The following is a 25,547-nucleotide window of genomic DNA, read 5'->3' on the forward strand; positions in this document are numbered from 1 at the left end:
GATGACTCACAAACTCCTCTGTAGGCCTTGGTGATTCTGACCAAGGAAGAGACCCCCTCGCCCCACCCAGGCTGGTTCCCTGGGCTCCACTTTCCGGTCTGACAACCTCCCCCAGGGAAGCCCTCACCCCCAACACAGGTACTCGGACACCTGCACACTTATGGGTAACCATCCTCGCAGCCCAAGAGTTTGGTAGCACCTTATAGAAATGGTAAGGCGGCTGCAGAAATCACACGGGTGGTGGGCGGCAGCTTAACTCCCAGAGACATCTGATTCGGAGCCGAAGTGACACCCGCAGACGGAATTCACAGGTCTGGGGTGTTAGGAGGATCGTGTACATGACGGAGTTCAGTTCGGAAACTGATGGCAGTGAGCCTGATGGCAGGGGAGGGCCTTTCACAAATACTGATGAAGAGCTGAAGAATGGATGAGGGACTTCCTGGTGGTCCAGTGACAAGACTCCACGCTCCCAGTGCAGGGGGCCCGGGTTGTCCCTGGTCGGGGAACCAGATCCCACGTGCCCTAACTAAGAGTTCACATGCCACAACTAAAAATCCCGCATGCCACAGCTAAGACCTGGAACAGCCAAATAAATCAATAAAAAAATTTTTTTTTAAAAAATGAATGAATGAACCAGCTACATGTGGTTCCCAAGTCTGTTCCCATGCCCTCTGGACACTGCATGTTTTATAACGATAAGCTAGCTGCACGCAGAGAAACTGCAAAGGGCGGGAGCACACCAACCTGGGCCATGAATATCTCACCCTGAGTTCTGAGAACTGCAATTATTTAGCAAGGAGGGGTGGGTGGGCGTGGGGGGTCCCATGCCCCTACATGCAAAGAACACACGCAGTCTTCCCCAGCCCCTCAGCCTCCTCAGAAATAACTCCCCAGGGAAGAATGTAATGGAAAAAGTAGGCAGGGTGAGAGAAGTTTATCTTTCTGGGGTGTAACCAAGGATCGCAGAGTCTGGCCTCCGTGAAGGGCAGGGCAGGGACCACACAGACCCACCGGAAGAGAGACTGCTGCAGGGGAAGTTCACTTTGGGGCATCTTTTCTTTCTTTCAGATCAATTTTTTTAAAAATATGCAATTTATTTTCAGAACTTCCCCAGAGGTCTGGTGGCTAAGATGCTGCGCTCCCAATGCAGGGGGCCCGGGTTGGATCCCTGGTCAGGGAACAAGATCCCACATGCTGCATGAAGTCAAATAAATAAAATAATAAGTATTTTAATTAAAAAATAAAAATAGGTAGTTTATTTTCATGGGGAAGGAAAGAACGAGAGGAAGGAGGAAAGGAGGGACAGGGAGGAGAGAGAGGAAAACAGTGAAAAGTCTTCCTGTCCTTCATCTGCGGGTCCCAGGGACCCGACTCCTCCTCTTTAATCTGCCATGATGTCTTTTGTCTCTTTATGCAAATACAGGAAAATATGGATACAGGGAAAGAAAAAAAGTGAAAGTCGCTCAGTCGTGTCCGACTCTTTGCAACCCCACGGAGAAGTCCATGGAATTCTCCAGGCCAGAATCCTGGAGAGGGTAGCCTATACTAGAGAGAGGTCTCCCACATTGCAGGCCGGTTCTTTACCAGCTGAGCCAGCAGTCAAGCCCGGGGACCAATAAAACTCCCCTCTCCAGCCTGGGGCTGGAGCCTTTTGAAAATTCTACTTTGCATGTGGGCGGGGGTGGGGAGGGAAGTGGGGAGACGACCGGAGCATTGTCCCCGCCCTTCTCTGTCCTTCCTCTGTTTGTGCGACCGGCCCCAAAGGGGCCTGCTTAAGGGGCCCAATAGAGTCTCCTCCAGCTGGGACTGAACCCTTTTTGTCCCCTGAAAACCTCTTTCCCCAACCCTCTACCTCCACGTGTGTCCGTGTGTGTGTGCGTGTGTGCCAACAGGCGTGCATAAGAGGTTGCCCTATTTTTTGCCTGTGGGGAGAGGGGCTCTTCAGGTGGCACAGTGGTAAAGAACCCGCCTGCCAACTCAGGAGGTGCAGGAGAGCAGGTTTGACCCCTGGGTGGGGAAGATCCCCTGGAGGAGGAAACGGCAACCTGTTTCAGTATACCTGCCTGGAAAATTCCATGGACAGAGGAGCCTGGCAGGCTACAGGTCGCCAAGAGTCAGACACGACCGAGCAATTGAGTACACACGCGCACACACGTGGAAGGAGAACAGAGGCTGAGCCCGGCCACGTCTGGTTGACCCCAAAGACTGGGGTCCACAGCAAAGCCCCTGCCAACGGGGACGCCCCCTCCTGCAGCCGGGCTCAGACTCCCCAGCTCCTCTCAGAGCCGAACGTACCCTCTAAGTCCCCTGGTGCCCTGACTACACTGACTGCTGGTGACGGAGAAACATCTGGGTCTCCCGCACCCCGGGTCCCAGCGCCCTCTGCTCAGCGCCCGCTCGGGGAGGAGCGGAGAAGGGCTCGCAGAGCAGCGGAGCTGGCTGGTCACATGCTGCCTGAACGCTGTCAGCTGAGGGTCCGGTTCCCCTGGGCTGGCCCGAAGTCCCTGTAAACCAGATGGGGGAGGGGAAGCCCAGCAGAGTCACAGAGTCCTGGACTTGGGGGGGCCGGGGAGGGGAGAAGTCCCCCAGCTCCAAAGCCAGTGCCCTGGAGCCTGGCTGGACGCCCACTGCGGCACCCCAGAGGAGCGCTTCTCCACCCAGGAGTCTGCCTCCAGGGGACTGGGCACTGTCTGGAGACATTAGGGGAGGTGGGAGGTGGGGGTGCGGCAGGGGTGGGGTGGGGGGTGAGGGGCGGGCATCTAGAGGCGTAGGCCAGGGATGCGCCCCGAGTCCTCCCTGGATAGCACGGCCCCCACCGCGGAGAATGACCTGGCCCAAACGGCAGTCCTGGCAGTCTGAGAAATCCTGCCCCAGAGGCAAGGCGGGCGCGAGGCGAGGCTCCCCGGGCCTCATCACACCCACCCGTCCGAGCTTCCTGAGCCCAGGAAGGCGACTTCTTCTCTAGGGAACAAGCCCCCGCGTCGCGCTCGGCCCAAAGATACAGGCATGAACGCTGTATCTCACAGATGCCGGGCTGGGTGATGGGCTCGCAGTCAGGGAGGGGACGGAGAAAAGGTCCCCAGCCGGGGAGGCTGAGTGGAACGCCCGGATCTTGGCTGGGCCCTGAAGGCGGGGAAGTGGCAGGACCCGCCGGCCCCAGACAGGCGGGCTGTCCGCCCAGCCGACGACACCGGTGGAGACAGCGGGTCCGGGCCTGCTGCCCCCGCGGCGGCGATCGCGTTGCAGGGGTGTCGGGGCGGGGCTGCGGGTGGGAAACCGGAGGCGCCCCGGGTTGGCTGGGGGCAGGGGGCGGGCCCACACGGAGAGTGACGTCGGCCCGCCCGAGGCTCGTCCCCACCCCCTCCGCCTGCCGCCCCAGGTGCGTTGGAGACGGCAGGGCGTCTGCGGAATTCGGGGGCCCGCCTCCCTGCGCCGCCCCCCGTACCTCCCCCAGGGGGGCAGGGCCGGAGAGGCGGGGCAAGGGGGCAGAGAGCCGGCTGGAATTCCAGGGGCACCCTCCAACAGCGCCCCCGCCCCCCGCACCCAGGGCCTCCGCTCCAGGCAGGGCCAGGCGTGGTCGCCCGGAATCCAAACAGTCCTCCAGACCTTGAGGCCTTCCCTGGTGGCTCAGACGGCAAAGCGGCGGCCTGCAATGCGGGAGACCCGGGTTCGATCCCTGGGTCAGGAAGGTCCCCTGGAGGAGGGCATGGCATCCCGTTCCAGTGTTCTTGCCTGAGAATCCCCATGGACAGAGGAGCCTGGCGGGCCGCAGCCCACGGGGTCGCAGAGGCGGATACGACGGAGTGACTTCGGTTTCAGTTTCCAGACTTGAGTCGAGGCCCCAGGGCTCCCCTTCAGCGCAGCCTGTGGTTTCGGGGTCCTCTTATTCAACAGCTGGGGTCCCCTCAGCCAGGGCTTAGGCAGAGCTGGAGACTCGGGGGGAACCAACCAGGGTCAGGGGAGCTGCCCGAGGTTGGGGAGATAGGAAGAGCCCATCCCACCCCAGGAGGGGCCTCGTTGACCGCAGAGGCGCCGACTTGGGGGGCTGGCAGGAGGGTGCTGCTTGGTGGAAGTGTAATCTCCCCGCCTAAGGCCAACATGGAGCCAGGATGGAAGCACTGTCCCCGCGCCCACTCCAGCCCCTGGGTCTGACCTGGGAACAGAGGAGTGAGGCTGTGAGCCCCCAGCGGGCAGGGACCAGATCTTTCGAGGTCCTCAGGAGCTTGGTAAGCATTTGCTTACGGACTGAAAGCTGTTCAGTCCTAGTTCTTCAGTCTGGCTTCTTGACTTCCTGTGCCCAGGAGACCCTCTTAACACCGTGGTTGCCAACCCTGCCAGTCAGGGCCCTGTCCAGGTCTGGCTCTGTCCACTCTCAGCAGCCTGCTGTCCCACCCCCTGGGCACCCATGAGGGACGGCAGAGGACGGCACCTCCTGAGGGTAGAAGACGACAAAATCTGGCCTATTGAGCGGCCTGTCTGGGCAGGGAACACTAGACCAGTGTACATGGCCATGACTTCCATGGAGTGACCTTGAGGAGCTCAACACTAAATATGAACTCAGAGTTTACGCTTCCATTTTACAGATGAGGAGACCGAGGGAGGGTCAGGAGAGCTGCAGCGTCACACAGTGAGCAAGATCCCGGATCTGAACCCATGGCCGTCTGATTCCTGGGATGCTTCTCTCCTCTGCAGTCGTCTCCTGCTAGAAGCGAGCAACTGGCCCCTGGCCCCCACCCCTTCCCGGAGGGTACCAATGCCCCTATCTGTCACCCACATCCCAGAGGGACCCACCGCCCCAGCCTCTGCCCATCAGCCGCCTTCCCTCAAGGAGACCAAGGTCAGAGCCCCTCCCTGAGCCTGGGGAGGATGAGGTCAGAGCATTACCGGGCTGATGCAGGTGCTAAATAATTCATGCACTGCTGTGAGCAGGGGCTGCAGCTTCCGCGAGGGCCCAGAGTGCAGACGGCAGGCAGGAAACAAAGTCTGGTCACTCTTATCTGTGGCTGAGCATCCGGGTCCCCCTGGGGCTGAAAGTGCTAGGCTGGGTGAGAATGGGTTGGAGGGCTAATGGACCCTTACTGGCCGCGTGACCACGGGCCAGTCACTTAACCTGTGCCTTGCTCGTACAGAAACGGTGAGGTCCCCCTGAGTTTGGGGACCACATGTGTAACTGCGGGCAGTCGTGCTTGGCGGGTCCTCCTGGCTCAGGGGAGGTTTTTTTTTTTTTTCCATTTATTTTTATTAGTTGGAGGCTAATTATTTTACAACATTGCAGTGGTTTTTGTCATACATTGAAATGAATTAGCCATGGATTTACATGTATTCCCCATCCCGGTCCCCCCTCCCACCTCCCTCTCCACCCGATCCCTCTGGGTCTTCCCAGTGCACCAGGCCCGAGCACTTGTCTCATGCACCCAACCTGGGCTGGTGATCTGTTTCACCCTAGATAATATACATGTTTCGATGCTGTTCTCTTGAAACATCCTACCCTCGCCTTCTCCCAGAGTCCACAAGTCTGTTCTATACATCTGAGTCTCTTTTTCTGTTTTGCATATAGGGTTATCAGGAGAGGTTTTGATCGTCCCCGGCTCCAGCTTGTTTTTCCATGAGCCCAGAATTTCACCCAGTGCTGCCCCCTCCCCGCAGCTCACCAAGCAGTAGCAGGAATTAAGACAAGGGTGGGTCCCCTCTCTTGCCCTATCCTTGCATCGCCAGGCCTTGCTTGTTGTGTTTAGGGGGAGAACAGGAGAGCGAGGAGACAGTGATCTCGGGCCTGGCTGGTTTGGGAGGCCCGGTCTCTCCTTAGAATAAATCCCCAACCAAGAAAAAAATTCAGTTAGAATCAAGCTGTCTTTGTTAGTCTAGAAGGCAAGGAGTCGAATTCAAAATATTAACAAATCCCAGAAAAATTATTTTTGGGGGGCCTGCCTTGAGGCATGTGGGATCTTAGTTCCCTGACTGAGTTTGAACCCATGCCCCCTGCAATGCGAGCACAGAGTCCTAACCACTAAACTGCCAGGGAAGTCCCAGAAAAATTCGTAATGAACATACAGGGATTCTGCAGTATTGGGCTTCCCTGGTAGCTCACCTGGTAAAGAATCCGCCTGCAATGCAGGAGACCTGGGTTCGGTCCCCAAACGGAGAATAAATTCATTTAATCCTGAACAGTGATGAAGCCATAACTGCTCCACACGGTTTGACAGAGATGGGTGTGCAATTTACATAGGTGTCCCCTGCACCTGGTTTGGGCCGATGCTGGTTTTTTCCATTGGAGGTTTGTGTGTGATGCAGCTGGATCACCTGGCCCAAGACTGGAAGAAGCAGGGCCAAGGGGTATTCTCGAATCCAGGCAGGTCTGAACATCAGGAGCCCACCCTGCTCGAGCCTCACCGGCTGCTAGCCCCCAGGGGACTCAGACTCTGAACAAACCCACATTCACCGCCCGCAGCTCCCCATGGTCGCTTAGCACTGCCAGGACTCACACACAGGACTGTCAGCTCGAAATGCAAGACAGAGCCTTTATTCATAGCGAGCGGTTTTGGGGCCACTAACCTAGATCGCGAGGAGTTAGGTGCACAGAGCTCCCCTCTTCATTTTCATCAGAGTAAGTTATACTCCCTTCGTGGAACCGGAAAGCCCAGTGCAAGGATCAGTGGATGGCGAGGGGGTTGTCACACTTGGGGTACAGACATGCTCTCTGCAGGGTCTGTTCACCCAACTTAGCCCTGGAGAAACACCCCAGTGACTAAAGCAGAGATGCTGGGGGCAGGAGGGTGGCACCAGGGGGCTGTGGGACTGCCCTCGGAGTCAGCACCTGCCTCGGGCTCACCCTCCATCTCCGCACACAGAGGTGAGCTCCCACATCTGGCATGGGCTCCTTGGATGAGTCAGGGGCGGTACCCAAGGGCAGGAGGAAACCATGGAGATGACACAACAGAGATCTCCTTCCCCTGAGTCTGAAGCTGTGTGCACATCCTTGTCGGTGGTGCCAGCCCCTTTCAGATCCCAAGGATGCTCTTGCTCCCTTGGTGGCCGCCAGGCCCTGATGGAGCAAGTCGTAGGTGAAGACGGTAGCACCAGCCCTTCCAGGTGCCCAAGGTGAGGTAGACACCCTGCCATCTGCTCATCGGGAAGTGGCACAATCTTCGGTCGTGGATGTCACTTATCTAAGGGACTGTCCCAAGTCCCACAAGTCTGAGTCCTGGGAGAGGCCTGGGCCCCCAGTTCATCCCTGAGAATGCAGCCCCACCCCACCTTGCATCTTGACGGGACCCAGTTCATGGAAGATATGGGGTGGTGATGCTGAGGGGCTCAGAGGCCATTTAGAGGCACAGTCTGTCCAGGCCTTGAGGGAGCTGTGCCCAGCTCAGCGGCCTTCCACAGGCCAGGAGGTGGCAGGAGGTTCTGGTGAGAAGGGCCAGGGCCAGCTTCACCGTAGTTTGGCTTCACCTTGGAGCAGAGTGGGATGGACACAGAAAGGTGGCCCTGCAGGATGGTCATCTGGAGAGCCGTAGCAGGGAGAAGCAGGAGCAGTGTGTGGGGGGAGGGCGTCCAGAGGCAGGCTGGTGTCTGCAGACTGCTCCTGCAGTCTCAAGTCCCTCGGGGACCAGACCAGGAGAGGCCGGAATTGGGGTTGGGGGGGGTGCCCTGAGCCCCAGCCACATCCTCATTGTTTCACACGGCCCCTGACTCCACCACTCCAGATGGGTGACCTCAGGGCCCTCCCAGCTCCAAAGAGAAAGGCCCTGCCCAGCCCACACAGGGAAGAGGACCTCTGAACGTCATGTGGTCCAGGGAAGAGGGCGTCTACCATCTCGTGCTATTTTGCGGGGACTGAGCCTAAAATGACCAGAAAGAACACGTGTTTGAACAACTAAAGAAAGAACAAGAACAACAAAAAAAGCGCGTCCCCAGGGGGATGGTATAATCTGACACTGAAGGAGAAGTCTGATTTATTTTTTCTTCTGGAAACCTTTCTCCCCCTTCCAACAGAAACATTTTTTTCCCTACAGTCGGTGTCAGAAAATAGCTTCTGGGGAGTTGGGGAGAAATATTCCCAAGCCTGGGAGGGGTTCACTTAGCAGACCCCTTGCAAAGCCTTGAACTGGTGTCCAAGAGTCAGGGCACCGCTGTTTGTCTGAACCCAGGTCACTGGGACCCGCTAAAAGTCCTGAGAGTTGAAGGCATGGCCGCTTCTAGAGGCTCTGTGGTCTCTCTGGGCCAGTCTGCTTACCTGTCGGGGGGAGGGGGCGGGAGAGCTACGTTGGTCACTCAGGCCCAAGACCCTGCGTAACCGTAAAACAGTCTGGTTCTGGGATTTGACTCTGGAAAAGGGAAAGTGCCATCCTACCCATCTCTCAGGGTCAGCTCCAAGGATTAAAACGCGTTGCTGTGGACAGGCTTTACCGTAAAGGACTGAGCAAATGGGGATTTAAATTCCCGCCCAGGAGTGAAACCAACCAGAACCTGGCCCACCCCCTCCACCTTCCTAAACAAGGGCTGGTCCTCTCTGAGTCACTCCCCAGCACACACACGTGACCTGAGAGATGGAGCAGTGGTTCTCCACCGTATCCCCTGACAGCTTCACCACTGTTTCCACGAAGAAGGGCTGAAGCCGCCCATCTTCCCCTACACATAACACTCCATAGAACCGCCTGCTGCTGGGCCGGCCTTCCCTGCCCTCCATCCCAGTAGACGGGGTCCAGAGGAAAGCGGCCTGGTTTCAGACAAGCCCAGATGCCGGATGAGACCCGAGACGGGAGCCGGGCTGAGAGCCATCCTGCTCACACAGGACACGGAGCCAGGCTCAGCTGAAGATCCGTTCCCTGGAGGGAGGCGTCAGCCCCTTCACCCCTCGATAGGAGAGATGGGCAGTGGCTTTCCTGGGACCTGGACTCAGAGGGAGGAGGAGAAAGAGGGGACACCCACAGGCCAGGGCAGAGGAGCGGGGCATCCGAGACCGAGAGCCCAGATCAGACACGACATTCCCGGAAGAAGGGTTAACAAAGCAGAAACATGTTTATTAGGCATCCGTGCTCCTCACAGAGGAACACGGCGCAGGGCAGAAGCGCCTGCGACGTCTCTCGAGGTGGCAGGAATCTCTCTGAAGACTCCAGAGAACGTAGGTGCTGGCCGGCCGCCACCCCAAGAAGAACAACACTATTTGGCTGGAGCGTGGCCACCGGAGGTGACCCTGGCAGGAAGCTGGAGCTGGCTCCTGGACTCCGCAAACACTGAGCAGCCGGCGGGGGCGCCAGGACGCCCATCCGAACATGGGCAGACGGGGAGGGTCTCCCGGCTGAGACCCACGCCCCGCCCTGGGCCAGCAAGGAGGGAGGGGGTGGGGAGAGCGCGGGCTCCGGGTGGGGTAGGGGAGAAGACCCTCTCCAGGGGCCAGGTCCTCCCATCTGCCCGCCTCTTCCGGGGGCCGGCTCAGTCCCACACGTAGGGGTTTCTAAACACCTGAGAGTTTTTGCCTTCCTTGGGCAGCGTGGCCTCCTGGCGGCTCTGGGCCGCGTAGATGTCCTCGGCCCGCAGGGTGGAGTTGGCACTGCCCGTCACCTGGCTGTTGGCGGTGGCCCGCGGGAGGATGACGTCGTACGCTCCATCGGACTGCAAGGAAGAACAGGCGGTCTCACAGCCGGGTTCCGCCGGGGCGGATGCGCAAACAGTCTGCTTCCTGCGGGGCTGTGCCTGCCAGCTCCCCCGCCCCTCCCCATCACCGCCCGCCCCCACCCCCAGCCGGGCCAGGGATGGTGCCTCTTAAGTCTGGAGCCGGAGGAGCTGTCCTCTGACCTCCAGCCCCTTATCTCACCCTGCAGAGGGCCGCGCCACGCCTCTGGGCGTGGAAATGAGGTCCGGGGGCTCCGCTCGGGGGGAGGCTCCTCCTCTCAAGCCCCATCCCACTCCCTAGACCGCGGGGCCCAAAGGAGGGTGGGCCAGGCTGAGCTCCTGTGACCTGTCCGGCTCTGCTCCCAGGCTCCCTTCCACTGGGGGTCTTTCCCGAGCCCCACCAATGAGGCCACACCCCCCACGGCATCGCAGCTGATGTGCAGGGCCCAGGACGCTCTCCTGTCTGGCCCCAGGTGTCACGTGTTTAGCAGTCTAATTTAGAGACTTAGAACCCGGATGGTTTGGGGCTGGAGAGTTTTAAGTTTTGGAGACTTAAAAACCCAAATTCGTGGCCTGGATCCTGGTCAGAGCTGCAGTGGTTCTGGGTGGGTGTTCCTGGGTGGGTGAGGCTGAGGCTTTGGTCCCAGGGCCCACCCTGCGGGCAACTTGAGCCCCACCAGCCGCATCCCCAGGCAGACAGTTGCCACCAGAGCCCTGTAGCTCTGAGGCCAGGAGCTCTTCCATGTACTTGAACCTGGGGTGTGGGGTGGGTCATCCCACCCGTTTACCGTCTGCCCCCCCCACCCCTCCCTTGTAGCTCCTGGAATAGAGAATCGAGACCCTCGGTTCTCAAGCCTGGCTGTGGGTCACAATCACCTGGACTGCTGAGCCCCACCCGGAGGTGAGCTGGTGACTGTTCAAGGACCCTGATCTGTGACATCAGCAGATTTCCATGGTCGGTCACTCCCATTGTGACTTGGATAACTCCATGTAATCAAGGTGACGTCACCGAAGTGATGCTAACCATTGGCTCCATCACACCACCGGCCCTTGTATTTTTAGTAAGTTCCAGGTGCAGTACAGAGGAGCCTGGTGGGTTACAGTTCATTGGGTGGCAGAGTGGGACCCAGCTGAGCACACACAGGTGATGGGAGTGGTGGGGGCCAAGGGACCATGGTTTTGGAGTCACTGTTAGATAAAACATCTGTTCGTCCAGAGCCTTCCTGAAGGAGCGGTGCTCAATGCACACGGGTAGAGTGGGGCGGCCAGGCGGGGGACCCTGGGCGGCTGGGGGCTGGCAGACCCTGCTCCCACCCTCCTGAGATTCCTCTGCCCTCCCAGCTCCTGGCCACAGCCCGCTCTTGCAGGCCACAGGTTCAGGCCCGGGGAGAGCCCGGGACTGGAAGTGTGGGGTGCGCTGGCTTCACCCAGCCCCCAGGGCGCCAGGCGGGGAGAGGATGAGAACGCCACCCCACTGACCTCCCTGCTTCCTGTTCCCAGCCTCCTGCCAAGGGGGGGTCACTGACCTCTGCGCACAGTGACTGCCAGCCAGCCGGGAGGAGGAACACAAACGGAGTGAGTAAGACTCTAACCCACCGGCTTCCTGTTCCCACCCCCCTCCCTTGGCTAACGGAGCATCTGGTTTCCAGAACCCAGGGGAGGTGTGAAGCTGAGAGTGGCTGCCTGCTGGCGGGGGGAGGGGAGCTGGGGGCCCTCCAGGGACGGCTGTGGTTGCGGAGTCAGGATCTACCCAGACCCGCCCTGTGCGTCTCTGTCCACCAGGAACACAGATACCTGGCTGAGGCCCCCTTGTCCCTGCGTGGGGGACAGCTAGCGGCTCCCACCAGCATGAAGAGAGACCGCTCTGAGCATCTGGCCTCAGGGGGTTGTGTGATACCCTGATGATGCGGGCAGGCAGGCCCTGCCTCAGTGTTGCTGAAGGCAGTGGGATTGTCACTCCCAGGAAAACGGCTTCGGGGGCCCTGGGTTCCCCAAGGCTGACCCATCGGACGCAGAGCCAGCCTTCTCCCCACCACCTCCACCCACCCTGCCAGCACTGGCCTCCCGGCTCCAGCAGGGTCAGGGGGACGCGGGGACGCCACTCACCGGGGCTTTGTGCATCAGCGTCATCTCAGTGGGCTGGTACATACTGGTCAGCAGCTGCCCGTTGTACCCACTGTATGGTGACACCGGTCTCTTAGCTGCAAGGAGACAGAGGTGCTGTTTCAGGGCTGGGCTCTCAGCTCTCTTTCCGGCTCTCAAGGGAGGCTCCCCAGGGAGCAGGAAGAGGGACAAGGGGGCTGGGCCAGCCCTGGGGGTGAGGCCATAGGTGTGGGCCCCCCCACCCCGCCACTGGAGCCCAGCATCCCTTTGTTTGGATGCACAGAGAACATGATGTTTGCCTTCCCCTCAGGTTTTCCTGTAGCACAAGACCCCTTCCTACTGAAAAACGCTCCGTCAGCAACCTTCACATCCCCGTCTGCCCTCCGGGGCCAGAGGCCAAGACGGGCACATGGACCTTCGGCGGCCTTCCAAGATGGCCAGCCTCCAGCTCTGGTCTCTCCTGCTGCGGGCCAGCTGCCAGGCGCCGGGGTAAATACAGCAGGGACCCCACCGCCCGAGAGTCTCCATGGGGCAGGGCTGGGTGCTAACCGCCTAGGACCCAGAGCCACTGCCTGCCCCCCCCCACCCCCCAGGGGACTGAAGGCGCATCCAGCCCCGTGGCCCCTTGGCAAGTTTCCAGAACTATTTTCAGCCTCAGAAACACTCCCCTGTGCCATCGAGGCTGTCGATTTCCCGATCTGTCCTGTCCTGGGTGCTGCGGCTGAGGAAAACTGCTGACCATTCCTGGGGTCCGGGGAGCGGGCTGAGCCCTGAGGGCCGGGCCAGTGGATGCCAGTCTCCGGCCAGCTGATGGTCCCTTGGCTCGTAGGGACCACAGTTCTATAGGGCCTCCTAAGTGCCGGGCTCACTCAATTGATTTTTCCATTTAGAAAAAAAAAAAAAAAACAAAAATAAAAGGAAAAAAACCTCTCACAGCCCCAGAAGTGTTTACCTTGAGGACAAAGGCTGAGAACCCTGGGCCTGACAGGCAGCGGGTGGGAGGCGAGGTAGGGGCAGCCAAGGCTCCTCCCAACACTCGTCCGTGAGCCTCACCCACCACCCCAGGCTGTACATGTGCCAGGGCCACCCCTGGGCGGGCAGGTCAAAGATCAGCGCTTGGCAGGGTGAGGATCTAGCCTTTCCCCAATGCTGGGATCACAGGGACCTCAGCTTGCAGAGAAAAGGCAGCGGGCTCTGACTCTGCAACCTCCCTGGCCTCTGACCCCTGGCAGAAGCCCCAGAGCTGGTCGGTGCTCCAATCAGGCAGGTCAAGTCTGAAGCCCCCAGACGCCTCGATCAGCACAGGCCAGGGTCAGAGTCCAGGCTTTCCGGGTCACAGCGGATGAAGGGGCTGCAGCCAGTCGGCTAAGAAAGCACACGAGACGCAGGCTACAGGGCGCGTCCGTAAAGGCTCAGCCCCTGGTGCTCGGTTGGTGCTCAGTAAACGCTAGTGGTCCTGACGGTGAACCGCAGAGGGCTCCTTCTGCGGGCGGGGAGCGTGTCTGGACACGTCTCTCGGAGAACGGCCACCCACTGTTCCTGCCTCCCAGGTTGCTCCTGAGGGGGGCCTGGCCACAGGCTGCGGGGGCTTCTCTCCCCCACTTCCACCTCCAGGGCGCCCTTAACTCCAAAACCCAAGGCTCTGTTCCTGCCTGGCACCCCGAGTGCTGGTTCTGAAGGAGAACCCCATCCCATTAACAAAGAGCCGGGGCAGGAGCTTGGGGACAAGCCAGTGATTGAATAGTGGGTGCTGCTTAGGTCAGCATGTGGCACACACACACTTTCATGAAAAAGGGAAAATTTTTAACTGAAAAAGCTTTTAAAGGAAGCTAAGGCTATGGATATGTGTGTAATAGAAGAACAAGCTCTGGATGGATAATAATAACAGAAAAATAATAGTAATACACAAAGTTGATAGAGCTAATACCGAACTGATGGCTGATACTTCTGGAGTATTTTCCAAGGGCCAGGAAGATGCAGTAGTTGGGGAATTCCCTGGAGTTCCAGTGGTTAGAACTTTGTGTTTTCACTGCACGGGGCAAGGGTTCGATGCCTGGTTGGGGAACTAAGATCTCCCATGCCATGAAGCATGGCTCAAAAAAAAAAAAAGATGCATTAACTGAATCCTCAAAAGAATCCTATGAAACAGGAAGCATTATTATCCCCATTTTACAGATGAGGAAACTGAGGCACCTAGTGGGAAAATATCAGTCAACAGTGATCAGTCCTGTGGACAGAAGAGGAAGGAACAGGGTAGAATTAGGGAGACAGTGGAGGGTAATTTTATCTCTAATGTGTCAGATTTTACAATGAAAATACACTGATGAATTGCATGAGTATAGAGAAAAAAATCTTAAAAAAAAAATGGAATTTAGGAACTTGGTGGCAGAGAGCTCTGGATATTCTCAGGCACCTCCCATTTTGCTCAGGAGACTAGTCCCCGGTCCTGCAATAAGTCACCTGGAATAAAAGAGGACCTGGCAGGGATTCCCTGGCAGTCCAGTGGTTAGGACTTGGCGCTTTCACTACCATGGCCTGGGGTTCAATCCCTGGTTGGGGAACTAAGATCCCACAAGTCACATGGCATGGCCAAATAATAATGCAAACAATAGACATGGTTGAGTCCGTTTGCTTCACCTGAAACCATTAATATCACAACACTGTTAATCGAATATCCCCCAATATAAAATAAAAAGTTTCAAAAAATTTTTTTTTAGAAATAAAGGGAACCTTCCTGGAGAAGGAAATGGCAACCCACTCCCATATTCTTGCCTGGGAAATCCCACGGACAGAGGAGCCTGGCGGGCTACGGTCCACAATGTCGCAAGAGTCAAATACAACTGAGCGACTAAGGCATCACCAAGAGGGGACCCGAGGAGGGTGTCCCGTGACCCACCTGAGGCTGGCTCGTCCATGGAAAAGGCCTTGTTTTCCACAAACATGCTCTGGCCCTTCTGCTCTTTCAGAATGGTCTCGTAGCCCACGCCTCGGGTGGGGTACAGATCCCCCTGGTAGCTCTGCTCTGGGCTGGACCTGGTCACCTGGGAGACCTCAGGGATGACGTAGAAGAGGACAAAGGCCCAGGCGTTGGCGGCGAGGGCGATGGCCAGCGTGGGGTCATCCCACGTGGGGCTGTTGTGCTGCCGGTTGCCGTAGGTGTACATGACGACCCACACCACCCAGACGGCGATGGAGGTGGTAGTGGTGAGCAGCACGAAGACCCCGTGCTTCCGCCAGCGCTTGAAGCGGCCGCACAGGGTTGACCAGGCCCCCGTGAAGGCGCAGAGCAGCAGCAGCATCACGTAGATGAGCGCCATGACAAAGTCCGCGTTGGCGATGGCGCAGGGGGAGACGGCCACCCAGCCCGCGCTGCCGTTGCCTGGGGCATCACCCTCGGTGCTGGCTCCCCGCACCAGCGTGATGATTAGCCACTCCGTGTTGATGATCACCTCCACGAGGCTCAGCAGCAGGGCCACCAGGAAGATCACCCAGCCCCGCGGCCCGTGGTTCTTCCGGACCAGGAAGTGGAGGGCCAAGACGTGGGCCACCAGGCAGGAGAAGCAGATGGCGAACAGGACCCCGAAGAGGAAGCGCCGGGAGGCACAGGTGGAGAAGTCGGGCTTCACCACGCAGGCGAAGACAAGGCAGAAGAGGCCCAGGGTCCCCAGCAGGAAGAACACCTGGGTTCCCAGCAGGCTCCGCTTCTTGGTGTCCTGCACGAAGGGCAGGCTGGCCACGAGGATGATGGTGAGGACGAAGGTGGTGACGACACCCGCCCCCGCCACAGCTTCCAGGATGATGCCCCAAGCCTCAGAGCGGTCACACAGGTTGTAATAGAGGGGGTTGAGGTCGGGGCTGCACCCGGGCGGGGCCTGCTCCTGGGCCCGGGCCCCTGGGAGCAGGAAGAGAGGCAGTCCCAGACATGTCAGCACTGCTCTGTGGATGGCCATCCTGGATGCCAGGCCAGGCTCCAGCTGGGTCCCTAGAGGCGGAGGGGAGAAAAGGCAAAATCAGTCCCTTGGGCCAGACCCCGACACACAGGGTGCTGCTCCCCCCCAGTCCTGGACCAGGGCGCATGATCTTGGGTCTGTCGCTCTGAGCTGCCGAATCCTTTTTTCCTCCCTGTTTTATGGCCGTGCCAAGCGCCATGTGAAATCTTAGCTCCCTGGCTAAGGATTGAACTCATGCTCCCTGCAGTGGAAGTGTGGAGTGTTACCACTGGACCACTGGGCAACTTCCCGGAACCCTTCTTTATTTTATTCTTATTTATTTATGTACATATTCATTTGACTGCACCAGTTGGGGCATGCAGGGGTCTTCGATCTTCGTTGTGGCACGGGAGCTCTTAATTGCAGCGTGTGGGATCTAGTTCCTGGATAAGGGATCAAACCTGGGCTCCCTGCATTGGGAGCATAGAATCTTAGCCACTGGACCTCCAAGAAGTTCCCAGAATCCTTCTCAACACACAACTCCCGGGACTCATGTCAACTAACCAGAGAGACAAATGAGATGAAGCCCAGCTGTCATTCCTCTTCCAAGGCATGGAAGAGGAGGAAACTGTACTAAATTTTCACCTCGCTCCACCAGTTGTAACCTGGACCCAAATATTCCCTAAGCTCTTGCAGCTAGGGTGGGGGAGAAGTTTACGAGCACATTTACTCAGCTCGTCTCTGCCCCGGGACTTCCAGAGTTCAGATGGCCAGCCACTTGGCCCTCCACCCTGTCCCTGTGATACCCAAGTCCACAGAGAAGCAGCCATGCATTCATTCATTCAGTGAGTATTTAACAAGCTGAGTATTTAACACTGAGTATTTAACAAGCTCCAGGAACAGGTACAAACTGCTACCAGAAAGTGAAGAGATGACTGAAAGATAGTATGTATCAACACTTTGCCCCGATGTCTTCCTACCACTGACCCTTTTTGCCCTTCATTTTCCCACTTTTAGTCCCAACGCTTCTCTTCAACACTTCTCTTTGGAATCCAAGTTCCTTGGAAGCTCAAGTTGTTAAAGAGTCTCAAGGATAAAATTTAACAAATTTCCCAGTTAGGGAGTTAATGACTTAACGCAAAAATCCTCCAATAAGGCATTCACATTTTAAAAGCAAGAACAACGCAAGGGCAAAGCAAAACCCAAAGGAATTAATCTGTAATGATAGACATCAAGACCCTGTAGCTAGAAGGCAAGAAGGCTGTCTTTTATTTGCACTGTGCTCAAGTAAATGGTTGGTAAACCTGCTGCTTCCTCTCTTACCTCTTGGACCCAGGAACTTTCCAGGACAGCAACCAAGCTTTCCTGGGCTACAGTGACTACTAGTGGCTGGGAGGGGAATGGCATGATCCTACTCACTACCTGTCTTCTGCTTTGAAGGTGGAGGGTAGATTTGTCCATCAGTAACCCTTTGAAGTTTTCCTGGTGGCTCAGACGGTAAAGAATCTGCCTGCAATGCAGGAGACCTGGGTTCGAACCCTGGGTTGGGAAGATCCCTGAGAGAAGGGAATGGCTACCCACTCCAGTATTCTTGCCTGGAGAATTCCATGGACAGAGGAGCCTGGCAGGTTATAGTCCACAAGTTTGCAAAGAATTGGACACAGCTGAGCAACTAACACACCACAACCCTTTGGAAAAGGAAATGGCAACCTGCTCCAGTGTTCTTGCCCGGGAAAATCCCATGGACAGAGGAGCCTAGCAGGCTACAGTTCACGGGGTCACAAAGGAGTCGGACATGACTTACTGGCTAAACAACAACAAAACCCTTTAATGTTTCCACTGTTCCTGGCTGATTAATGTCTAACAGGCAAAGAAAACTGACTCTCCATAATTGATAAGGGGAAGGACACTGCTACTAAGTCAGGGAAAATAAAACACAAATTGAGACTAACATAATAAAAAGATCATCAACTTGGAAAGTCCTTTAAGATATCCTACATGCCCTTTGAAAATAGTTTAGGTCTCTCAGCATTCCTGGCTACCACCTCATCTGTCAATTAAAGCTTCCTTTTCCCCAAACAACGCTGACCATTAATTTTTAATAAATTAACAATCTTATGTGAATTTACCATATTGTTTTCCTAAATAAATGGTACCATAACGCAGCTAGTTTCGCTCGACTAGCATGTTTTCCCTACATCACGACTTAAATAAGCTTTTGTAGGGGACTTTGCGTAATCGTAAATCAATAAGGCACACACTGTACTTTATTTACAATGACTAGGAAGAGAAAAAAGGAATCGGAGCGGGCTAATGGATAGGGTGTATTGAACCATTCCAGGAGATAATTTATGGATAACATGCTAAGGGATTCTAAGCACTCAGGCCCATCTTGGGTGTTTCTGTCTCACAGCCAAGCAGCTAGAACTTGGGGCGAAGCTGTGGGACTGGACCCTGAGAATGGTCACTCAGACTTAGCCTCCAGCAATCTGTGCATCTTCGAGAACTGCTCATCCCACCTCCCTCCTCCAGGTTCCAGTTTACAACAATTATTCCAAATCAGCAATTCACTGTGCGTCTCGTGGGGACCAAGCCCAGTAGTTCTGAGACGCACAGTGAAAAATACAAAGATGAACACACACCCAATCCCTGCCATAATGTTATTTCAAATCGAAAACAGAAAAGATAGGTCCATAAGAAAACCACCCAAGAAGAATCAGGTAAAGAGCCACACAAAAGAATCGACCTCTGGAGAGAGAAAAGTGATACAGGAACACAGAGGAGGATCCAGGGTGGAGACGACCTCTCAACAGCACTTTATTCAGATTCTAATTAAATTCACCAATAAGTACGAATGAACCGAGCTTGTAAGAGGTTGCAGCTGGCTGGCGACAGATTAGAGACGCTCTAATTAGGAACAGGTTAGGAGTTCGGGGCATGACTCTTAAAGGCAGTGGGGGCCACTGAAGGCTATTCTTTTGCACAGTGAGGGCATTACCAGTGTTGTGCTTTAAGATCTGAGTCTGGCAAAAAAGCATTGGCAATCCATTTGCTGAGGACACAGTCATCCCTAGTTAAAGACAGAGGCCAAAGGTAAGGCCTAATGGAGGTTCTTACCCAAATAAAATCTAAGGCCTGGGGACTTTGCTGGTGAGCCAGTGGTTCAGACTCCGCCTTGCAATGCAGGGGCGCAGGTTTGATCCCTGGTCAGGGAACTAAGATCCCATATGCCACGGAGCAATAGCCTGCACTCTGGTGCTCAGGCGTCACCACTACTGAGCCCGTGAGCCATAAGTGGAGAGTTGTGCACCGCAACAGAAGATCCCTCATGCAATTAAGACCCGATGCACCCACATAAATAAATAAAGATTTTAAAAAATCTAAATCCTGGTTGGATTTGGGGGAAAGGATACTAAGCCCATGCTACAAGTTCAAATCTCCTAACGGTCATTTCATTACCAAAACCCAAGCCAGCTCCCATTTAGTCCTGGGACTCCTATGTCAACCCTTCTTCTCGGTCTGTCTTGCTCTTAGAGCCATACCTGCTGGTACCCCACCAGAATCCAGCACCTCCAAGGAACTTGGGCCAGGGCTAGAGCAGCTTCACAGCCCTCACCCCAGTTTCCTTCTCACTTCGTTGTTGGTCCCGATCTTATGCTTTAAGCCTGCTGGACCCAGCAACATGGGAACCTGGATGTGGGTGAGCGGGGAGAGAGGCTCGCACCAGCTCAGGTAGGAAGACTGGGCCAGCTGGGCCTGGCTCTTGTCCACTGCCTGGGACAGCGACCCCTGGAGGCCAGTGGGAGACTTCAGGAGCTCGGCCCAGGGTCCTTCAACATCCAGGAATGCAGATTCAGCCAGTCAAGGGATGCCATTTTTGAAGATAGTGGCCAGGGGGAAAGGATTTGGATGAAATGAAGAACCAGCTCCGTCTCCAGACTCTCCACCCTGTGGGTCCCTAGAGCCTGCATTTCCAGCTCATCGTCTGAGCCTCAATGGTTAGAATCGTGTGTGCGGTGTCTCCTTCACCTGGCTTTAAGGTCTACAGAGTTAGCAAGATGTGTTTATGTTAGCATCTCCCGCAACATCGAGTCTTGCACTGAACATAGGAGGCATTGGAAAATCGTTCACTGAACACGGTGGGTGCTCGTTTCTCCCCCGTTCCAGCCCTGCCTCCTCCTTTTAGAGTGACTGCCTCTGCTCTAAGATTCTCAGTAGGACCAAGGAGGGGGACCCCTTCCACCCCGTGAGTGCTCCCCAGACCATGGCTGCAGCCTAGTCACGCTGCAGATTATTTTCAGGACAAAGGAGCCCTTTTGCTTCACCTCCCTGGAATCAGTTATACAAATATTTTTAATCACCTCTGAAATCGGCCTTTCCCCAGGCTCACTCACTCTGCCCCCATCTCGGGTCTGAGTTGGCCCAGTCGGGTTCTAGAAACCCCTCCTCCCTCTTTCCATCTGCAGAGTGGTGGGCTCCAAGGCTCAGCCAGCCCGAGTGGGCTTCACTGGGCAAGGATGAGGCAGCCAGCCACAAGCAAGCCCGAGAAACATCATGAAAAGAGGCACCGGAGCCTGTCACCTTGCCGACCTGGTCTGTCTCCCCCGCTCAAGGGGGCAGAGGAAGATACAGACCCACAGCCAGCGGTTACCTTCAAGAGTACCATGGCCAGGTAGAGGCCCCGCGCAGACAGCCACTGAGCAGCCTCCTTCCTCCTGCTCTGCCACCACTCAGCAGCCCACGAAGAGACGGATGGCCCCGCTGACAGCCTCCCACCGCCTCCCCGCTCCAGGTTAGGTCCTGCCATCCTCCTCTGCTCTGGGGGCTCTGGCGTTTAAACCGACCAATCGGAGGAGTCAGAGAGGCCTCTACGGAGCGACCTCTGCGCCCAAGTTGCTGCGGGCAGTGAAGAGGGGGAGTTAGAGGGCTTCCGGGAACCCCAGCCTACACCCTCACACCCGAGGGTGAGCATCTGGCCCCCAACTGCCTGAGCGTTCAGAAACACGTGAGTCCACCACCCAGGGGTTCGCTCTAGAAAGCCACTCCGGAATGCGCCCCACCCCCAGCGGCACGCCCTCCCCCAGCCACACAAAAAGGCTCCAGGAGGGACCTTCCGGAAGCACAAAACCCAATTTGAACACAGTCCGGTCCCTGCGTTTTAGTATCGAGTGCGTGGAGTTTTCAAATGATCGCGTTTGGCGGGGTTTAAAACTGTGGGTCGGGGCAGAAGCGCCTCAACTCCACCTCCGCGGCGGGGAAGGGCGCAGGAGAGCCCCCGGGTGGGGGAGGGGCGGGCGAAGGGAAAGGTTCTAGAAGCCACGATGCCCAAAGGCGAGACTTTAACGACGGACCGAAATCCCGAACTTGGCGCAGGAAGATTCCGAACGCTCCCCTCCCTGATCCTTCCCGGCCCCGGGGTCTACACCCACACTCCCCGGGATGGCGGAACAGAAACAGCAGGGTGCAGCCTCTCTCCCGTTCCCTCCGGTCCCCAGAAACCTGCCCTCCCGATCCACGGTGGCGGGCAGCGGAGAGGACGCCGGCCCGCAGGTCACTGGTGGCCGCGGACCCGCGCAGCGAGGCTGCGAGGGCGGAGGGGGCGGTCCTGGGAGACCCGGACCGTGGAGTTCGCCCTCGCCGCCAACTCGGAGCCGCGGCGCCGGGCTTCCCGCACCCCCTAGTCCCCAGCCGGCTGCGTTTGGAAAGTTTCTGCGATCGAGCTGAGTCGGAGCGGCGCCCTCCGTCCCCCGGTTCTCCCAACCCCGGGCCTCTACCCTCGCCCACTCCCCACCAGCCCGACCCGACCCTACTCTTCCCGGCGGCGGACGGGAGGGCGGAGCGAGCGGGCAGCAGCCCTTACCTGGGACGCGCCGCCGGCCCAGCTCCGGCGCGGCGTTTGGGGCCAACTCCAGGCGGGGCGCGAGCGCGGCGGGGAGGGACTCGGCGCAGGGCGCGGGGCCAGGCCCAACCCTGGCCTGAGGTGGCGGGGCCCCGGCGGGGGATCGGGGCGCAGGGCCTGCCTCAGCGGGACCCGGCGCTGGCGGTGCTCCCGCGCTCGCTGTCGCGCTGGCCTCTCCAGGCGCTCAACTCCTTTCTTTTGGCGAGGGTGGGCCGACGCCTGCATCGCCGTGACATCACCTCCATTCAGGCGCTTATCGGGCGCCCGCGGGGCTCCAGGTGCGGGCAGTCCGCTCACAAGGTAACAAAGCCCGACCGGCCCTCCCCCCAGCCCATCCCCGACTCACCTCTCGGCTCCGACTAGACGCCCTTTCCGGCTCCGGAGCGAGATCGGAGTTTCTGGCCCAGCTGGCCGGTGGGTTGTTGCTGTTTACTGCCACGCCCCCGCACGCGGGCGCGCGCACACTCACGCGCACACACTTGGAGGACTCGGCTTTCGCTCCGGAAAGCGGCTTGGGGAGCGGCCCGACACAGTTAGCCGGAGGGCTCTCGGTCTCCGCGAGTCCCAGCGCACGCACACACGAGCAACGCGCGGGGGCCACCTTGGTGCGTCTCTCTGAGGCGGACACCTAGCCTTTGTCACCTTCGTCCTGGCTCTCCCGGGAGACGCGCGCGGGCTAGTTCCCCGCTCCGGACTAGAGCGAGGGGCACACTCAGTCGCAAAGTCGATGTCTTTGTCACGACTTCTGTGCCCCCTGCCCTATCAGAGCTTGCACACGTGGACACAACACACACCGAGTGTCTTGCACGCGCGACCCTTCCTCCGCACCTGGGTCACCTACTGTACGTGGGAGCTCCACCCCGCGCGCCCCTAAGCGCGGTGGGCCGGGCCCAGAACCACTGGGGACAGCGGGCAGAAGTATCCCCGGGTCCGAGTGCCCCGCGCCCGGGTTGCCTGGGATCGTCCCGGACACGGTCTACCTTAGCGCGCGCTCCCCTCCCCGCGTCCCGGTTCCCGTCCCGACCTGTCCCCATTAGCCGTCACGGCTCAGTTCCCCGAGGTACAGTGTTTCACCCGGCCCCCGCGGCCTCTGCGCTCCGGGACACGCCAGCCTGACCGCGGAGTCCTGCCCCTCCCGCCGCCCGGCGACTTTTCCAAGAGTTCGAGCACCTCCCCTCCCCGTACCCCACCCGAGTCCCAATCCACCGATCAGCTGGTGGCCACCCTTTCCCTCCGTCGTCAGGGATCGGCAGAAAGGGAACTGTAGAAACGGGGAAGCAATCCAATCTGGGATCGCCACGGCCCAGTAAACAAGAGATTTTCCGGCCGCCTTCCCGCTGGGGCTGCGGGCGGCGCGGGAGGTGGGCTGCCGCAGCGGGGCCCAGTTGGCAAGCGCGGGAGACCCAGAGGGGCCACGGCGCACCGAGAAGGGAGTGGTTGTTGGGCCTGGCCGGGGCCCAGGGGACGCGGAGGCAAGGCTGGGCGCCGGGTCTCCGGGGTGCTAGTTCTCCTGACGCCGAGTTGCTTGGAGGATCGCCAGCAGCGCGCGGTCGGAGCCAGCCGGTGGCAGTGCGGGCGGCTGGGCGTGTGGGTTCTGCCCGGAGCGCCCGGGGAGGGGGCGGGGAGGGAAGGGGAGGCGGCTGGTCGCGGGCCAGGGGGTAGCAAGATAGGGGAGGGCGCAGGGAGAAGGGAGGTACCTCCTGGGCTGTTTGTTTGCCTGCCTCAATCTGTGGCAGCCAGAAGTCAAAACTCCCTGAAACACCCCGAGCGATAAAGCCTAGGTTTGCCCCGCCGCCTGGGCTGGCGTTGGGGCCCCGGTTTTCTAGACTTCTGTCTCTTTCTGCGCCTGGCCTTCGCTGGCCGACCTGGGGAATGGGGTGATCACTGAATTGTTTCAATTCTTTCCAGCATGAAGAGGAAGAGGGATTTGGGCTGCAGAGTTGTGACTTCAGTCTCCTTTCCCCAACTCCTTCTCCCACCCCACCTTTCAGGGACCCCAAAAGTGAGGGTGTGCAGCCGCTTGTAAGGGCCAGACAGTGGGGACCACCTGAAAGGGGGAGCTGAAAGTCAGAGCTCCCTGAAACGGATCAGTCACTCTGGCCTCCGGCTTTGTTGTTGTTCAGTTGGACTCTGTGAGCCCATGGGCTGTAGCCCACCAGGCTTGTCTGTCCTTCACTATCTCCTGAACTTTGCTTAGATTCAGGTCTATTGAGTTGGTGATGCTATCTAACCATCTCATCCTCCGTGGTCCCCTCCTTCTTTAAGTTTTCATTAACTAGGCAACCAGTGCTAAAACCTGTTTGCTGGGAGGGGTCCCTCATTAGCATACGTTTAAAGCCAGTTCAGAGAAGGAAATGGCGACCCACTCCAGTATTCTTGCCTAGAAAATCCCATGCGCCAAGGAGTCTGGCTACAGTCCATGGGGTCACAAAGAGTTCAACACGACTGAACAGCTGAGCGACAAAGCTAGTTCAGGACTTCCCTGGCAGTCGAGTGGTTAAGATTTGGCTCTTAATATTCAGGGGGCACAGATTTCAACCCTGGGGGAGGAACAAAGATACCAATGTCACATGGCGAAGTCAAATATGTAGATATATATATTATATACCATACACCATTATATTAACACCAATATATGCCATACTACATATGCATATATGTATATAAATAGTTCAGTTCAGTCCCTCAGTCATGTCCTACTCTTTGCGACCCCATAGCACACCAGGCCTCCCTGTTCATCACCAACTCCGCGGGAGTTTGCTCAAACTCATGTCCATTGAGTCAGTGATGCCAACCAACCATCTCACCCTCTGTCATCCCCTTCTCCTGCCTTCAATCTTTCCCAGCATCAGGGTCTTATATAATTAATATATATGCTATTGGGGCTTCCCTGATGGTCCAGTGATTAAGAATCCATGTGTTTCTGTTGCAGGCAGAGCAGGTTTGATCCTGATTGGGGGAATAAGATTCTGCATGCTGGGAGGGGTAGCCAAAAAATAATTTTTTTTAAAAAGCCAGTCTAAGGAGTCTGGGAAAGGGGTCGGGGAGAGTAGTAGGGAGGCTGGGAGACAAGTGACTTCAAGGAGACACAGGTGAATTCTAGATTCATCTCAATTGCTTCTGAATTTGGGGAACCCTTTCATCCTCCAGAGACCTCTCCCATGAAGCAAGTCTACCTTGGTCTCTCTGGGCACAGGGAGAGGTCAGGCTGGCGTAGGTGGTGCCTGGCCACCGGCTGACAGTGGTCTGGAAATTGGCCGGACACTTCAACGACTGAACCCCGCCCTCAGCCGGGCCTGCCACAGTGGTGGAGATGCGGGGCGGTTTCTGAGAACGGTTTGTTCTGGTCCTTCCCATCCCATCTCATCTGGAATAGGATCTGCCTTCAGAACAAAGCAAGGCCCCAGAGGCAGATGTCCTGGGGCTTCTGAGGCTGCTGGGTCCCTGATGCCCTTGGCTTTAGTTCCCCAGGGCCTGAGGGCCTGTCCCGAGCAGAGGACAAGAGTGGAAATCCTGAGAACTGCACCCTGGCCCTGAGAGCCAGACCACATGGGTGCTGCTGGACACAGCCAGTGAGCAGAAGAGACATTCCTCCACGGGAGGTGCTGTGGCCTCAGAGACCCCGACCACAGGCCCATCAGTGCCCCCAAATACCCTTTACCCAATTTAACAACCCACAGCAGCTTCCCTGGTGGCTCAGATGGGAGAGAATCTGCCTGGAAGGCAGGAGGCCCGGGTTTGCTCAGGAAGATCCCCTGGAGAAGGAGATGGCTAGCCACTCCAGTGTTCTTGTCTGGAGAATCCCATGGACAGAGGAACCTGGCAGACTATAGTCCATGGAGTCGCAAAGAGTCTGACAGAAAATAAATAAATTTAGGAAAAAATAAGAGAGAGTCCAACACAACTGAGCGACTAACGCTTTCACTTTCAGGCGTGTAAGCCTTTATGGACACCCGCCTTCACCAAGAGATAACACTCTGACAAGTGGTTCCCATATATCTAGT

At 57.4% G+C, this 25,547-nt stretch overlaps 1 protein-coding gene and 2 long non-coding RNA genes across 3 annotated transcripts in view; 2 read left to right on the forward strand and 1 right to left on the reverse strand.

Moving 5' to 3' along the window:
• Positions 1-6,498: 6,498 nt before the first annotated feature.
• Positions 6,499-15,665, reverse strand: GPRC5C (G protein-coupled receptor class C group 5 member C). Its single transcript, XM_020872739.2, has 4 exons — positions 14,612-15,665; positions 11,719-11,813; positions 9,463-9,612; positions 6,499-7,839 (listed from the first exon to the last, which is right to left on the reverse strand). Exons 1-4 carry the CDS (start codon positions 15,663-15,665, stop codon positions 7,807-7,809), a joined length of 1,332 nt encoding a protein of 443 aa, XP_020728398.1. The 3' UTR covers positions 6,499-7,806.
• LOC110124242 (uncharacterized) lies at positions 9,728-17,809 on the forward strand. The gene is made up of 3 exons (XR_011492482.1): positions 9,728-10,673; positions 11,113-11,187; positions 12,038-17,809. It is a non-coding gene; the product is annotated as an uncharacterized lncRNA (long non-coding RNA).
• Positions 17,810-21,649: 3,840 nt separating this feature from the next.
• LOC139039196 (uncharacterized) overlaps positions 21,650-25,547 on the forward strand; it is a 40,422-nt gene continuing 36,524 nt past the window's right edge. Inside the window, exon 1 of the long non-coding RNA XR_011492483.1 lies at positions 21,650-21,843. This is a non-coding gene — a long non-coding RNA (uncharacterized lncRNA). The remainder of the gene's footprint in view (positions 21,844-25,547) is intronic.

This window comes from Odocoileus virginianus, chromosome 17 (assembly GCF_023699985.2).
Source record: "Odocoileus virginianus isolate 20LAN1187 ecotype Illinois chromosome 17, Ovbor_1.2, whole genome shotgun sequence".
NCBI lineage: Eukaryota > Metazoa > Chordata > Mammalia > Artiodactyla > Cervidae > Odocoileus > Odocoileus virginianus.

Coding starts and splice junctions, on each gene's coding strand:
- GPRC5C (XM_020872739.2), bottom strand. CDS start 15,665: ATGGCCATCCACAGAGCAGTGCTGACATGTCTGGGACTGCCTCTCTTC. Junction 11,814..14,611: donor CATGGACGAGCCAGCCTCAG/GTGGGTCACGGG, acceptor GTCTCCTTGCAG/CTAAGAGACCGGTGTCACCA. Junction 9,613..11,718: donor CGCTGATGCACAAAGCCCCG/GTGAGTGGCGTC, acceptor TCTTCCTTGCAG/TCCGATGGAGCGTACGACGT.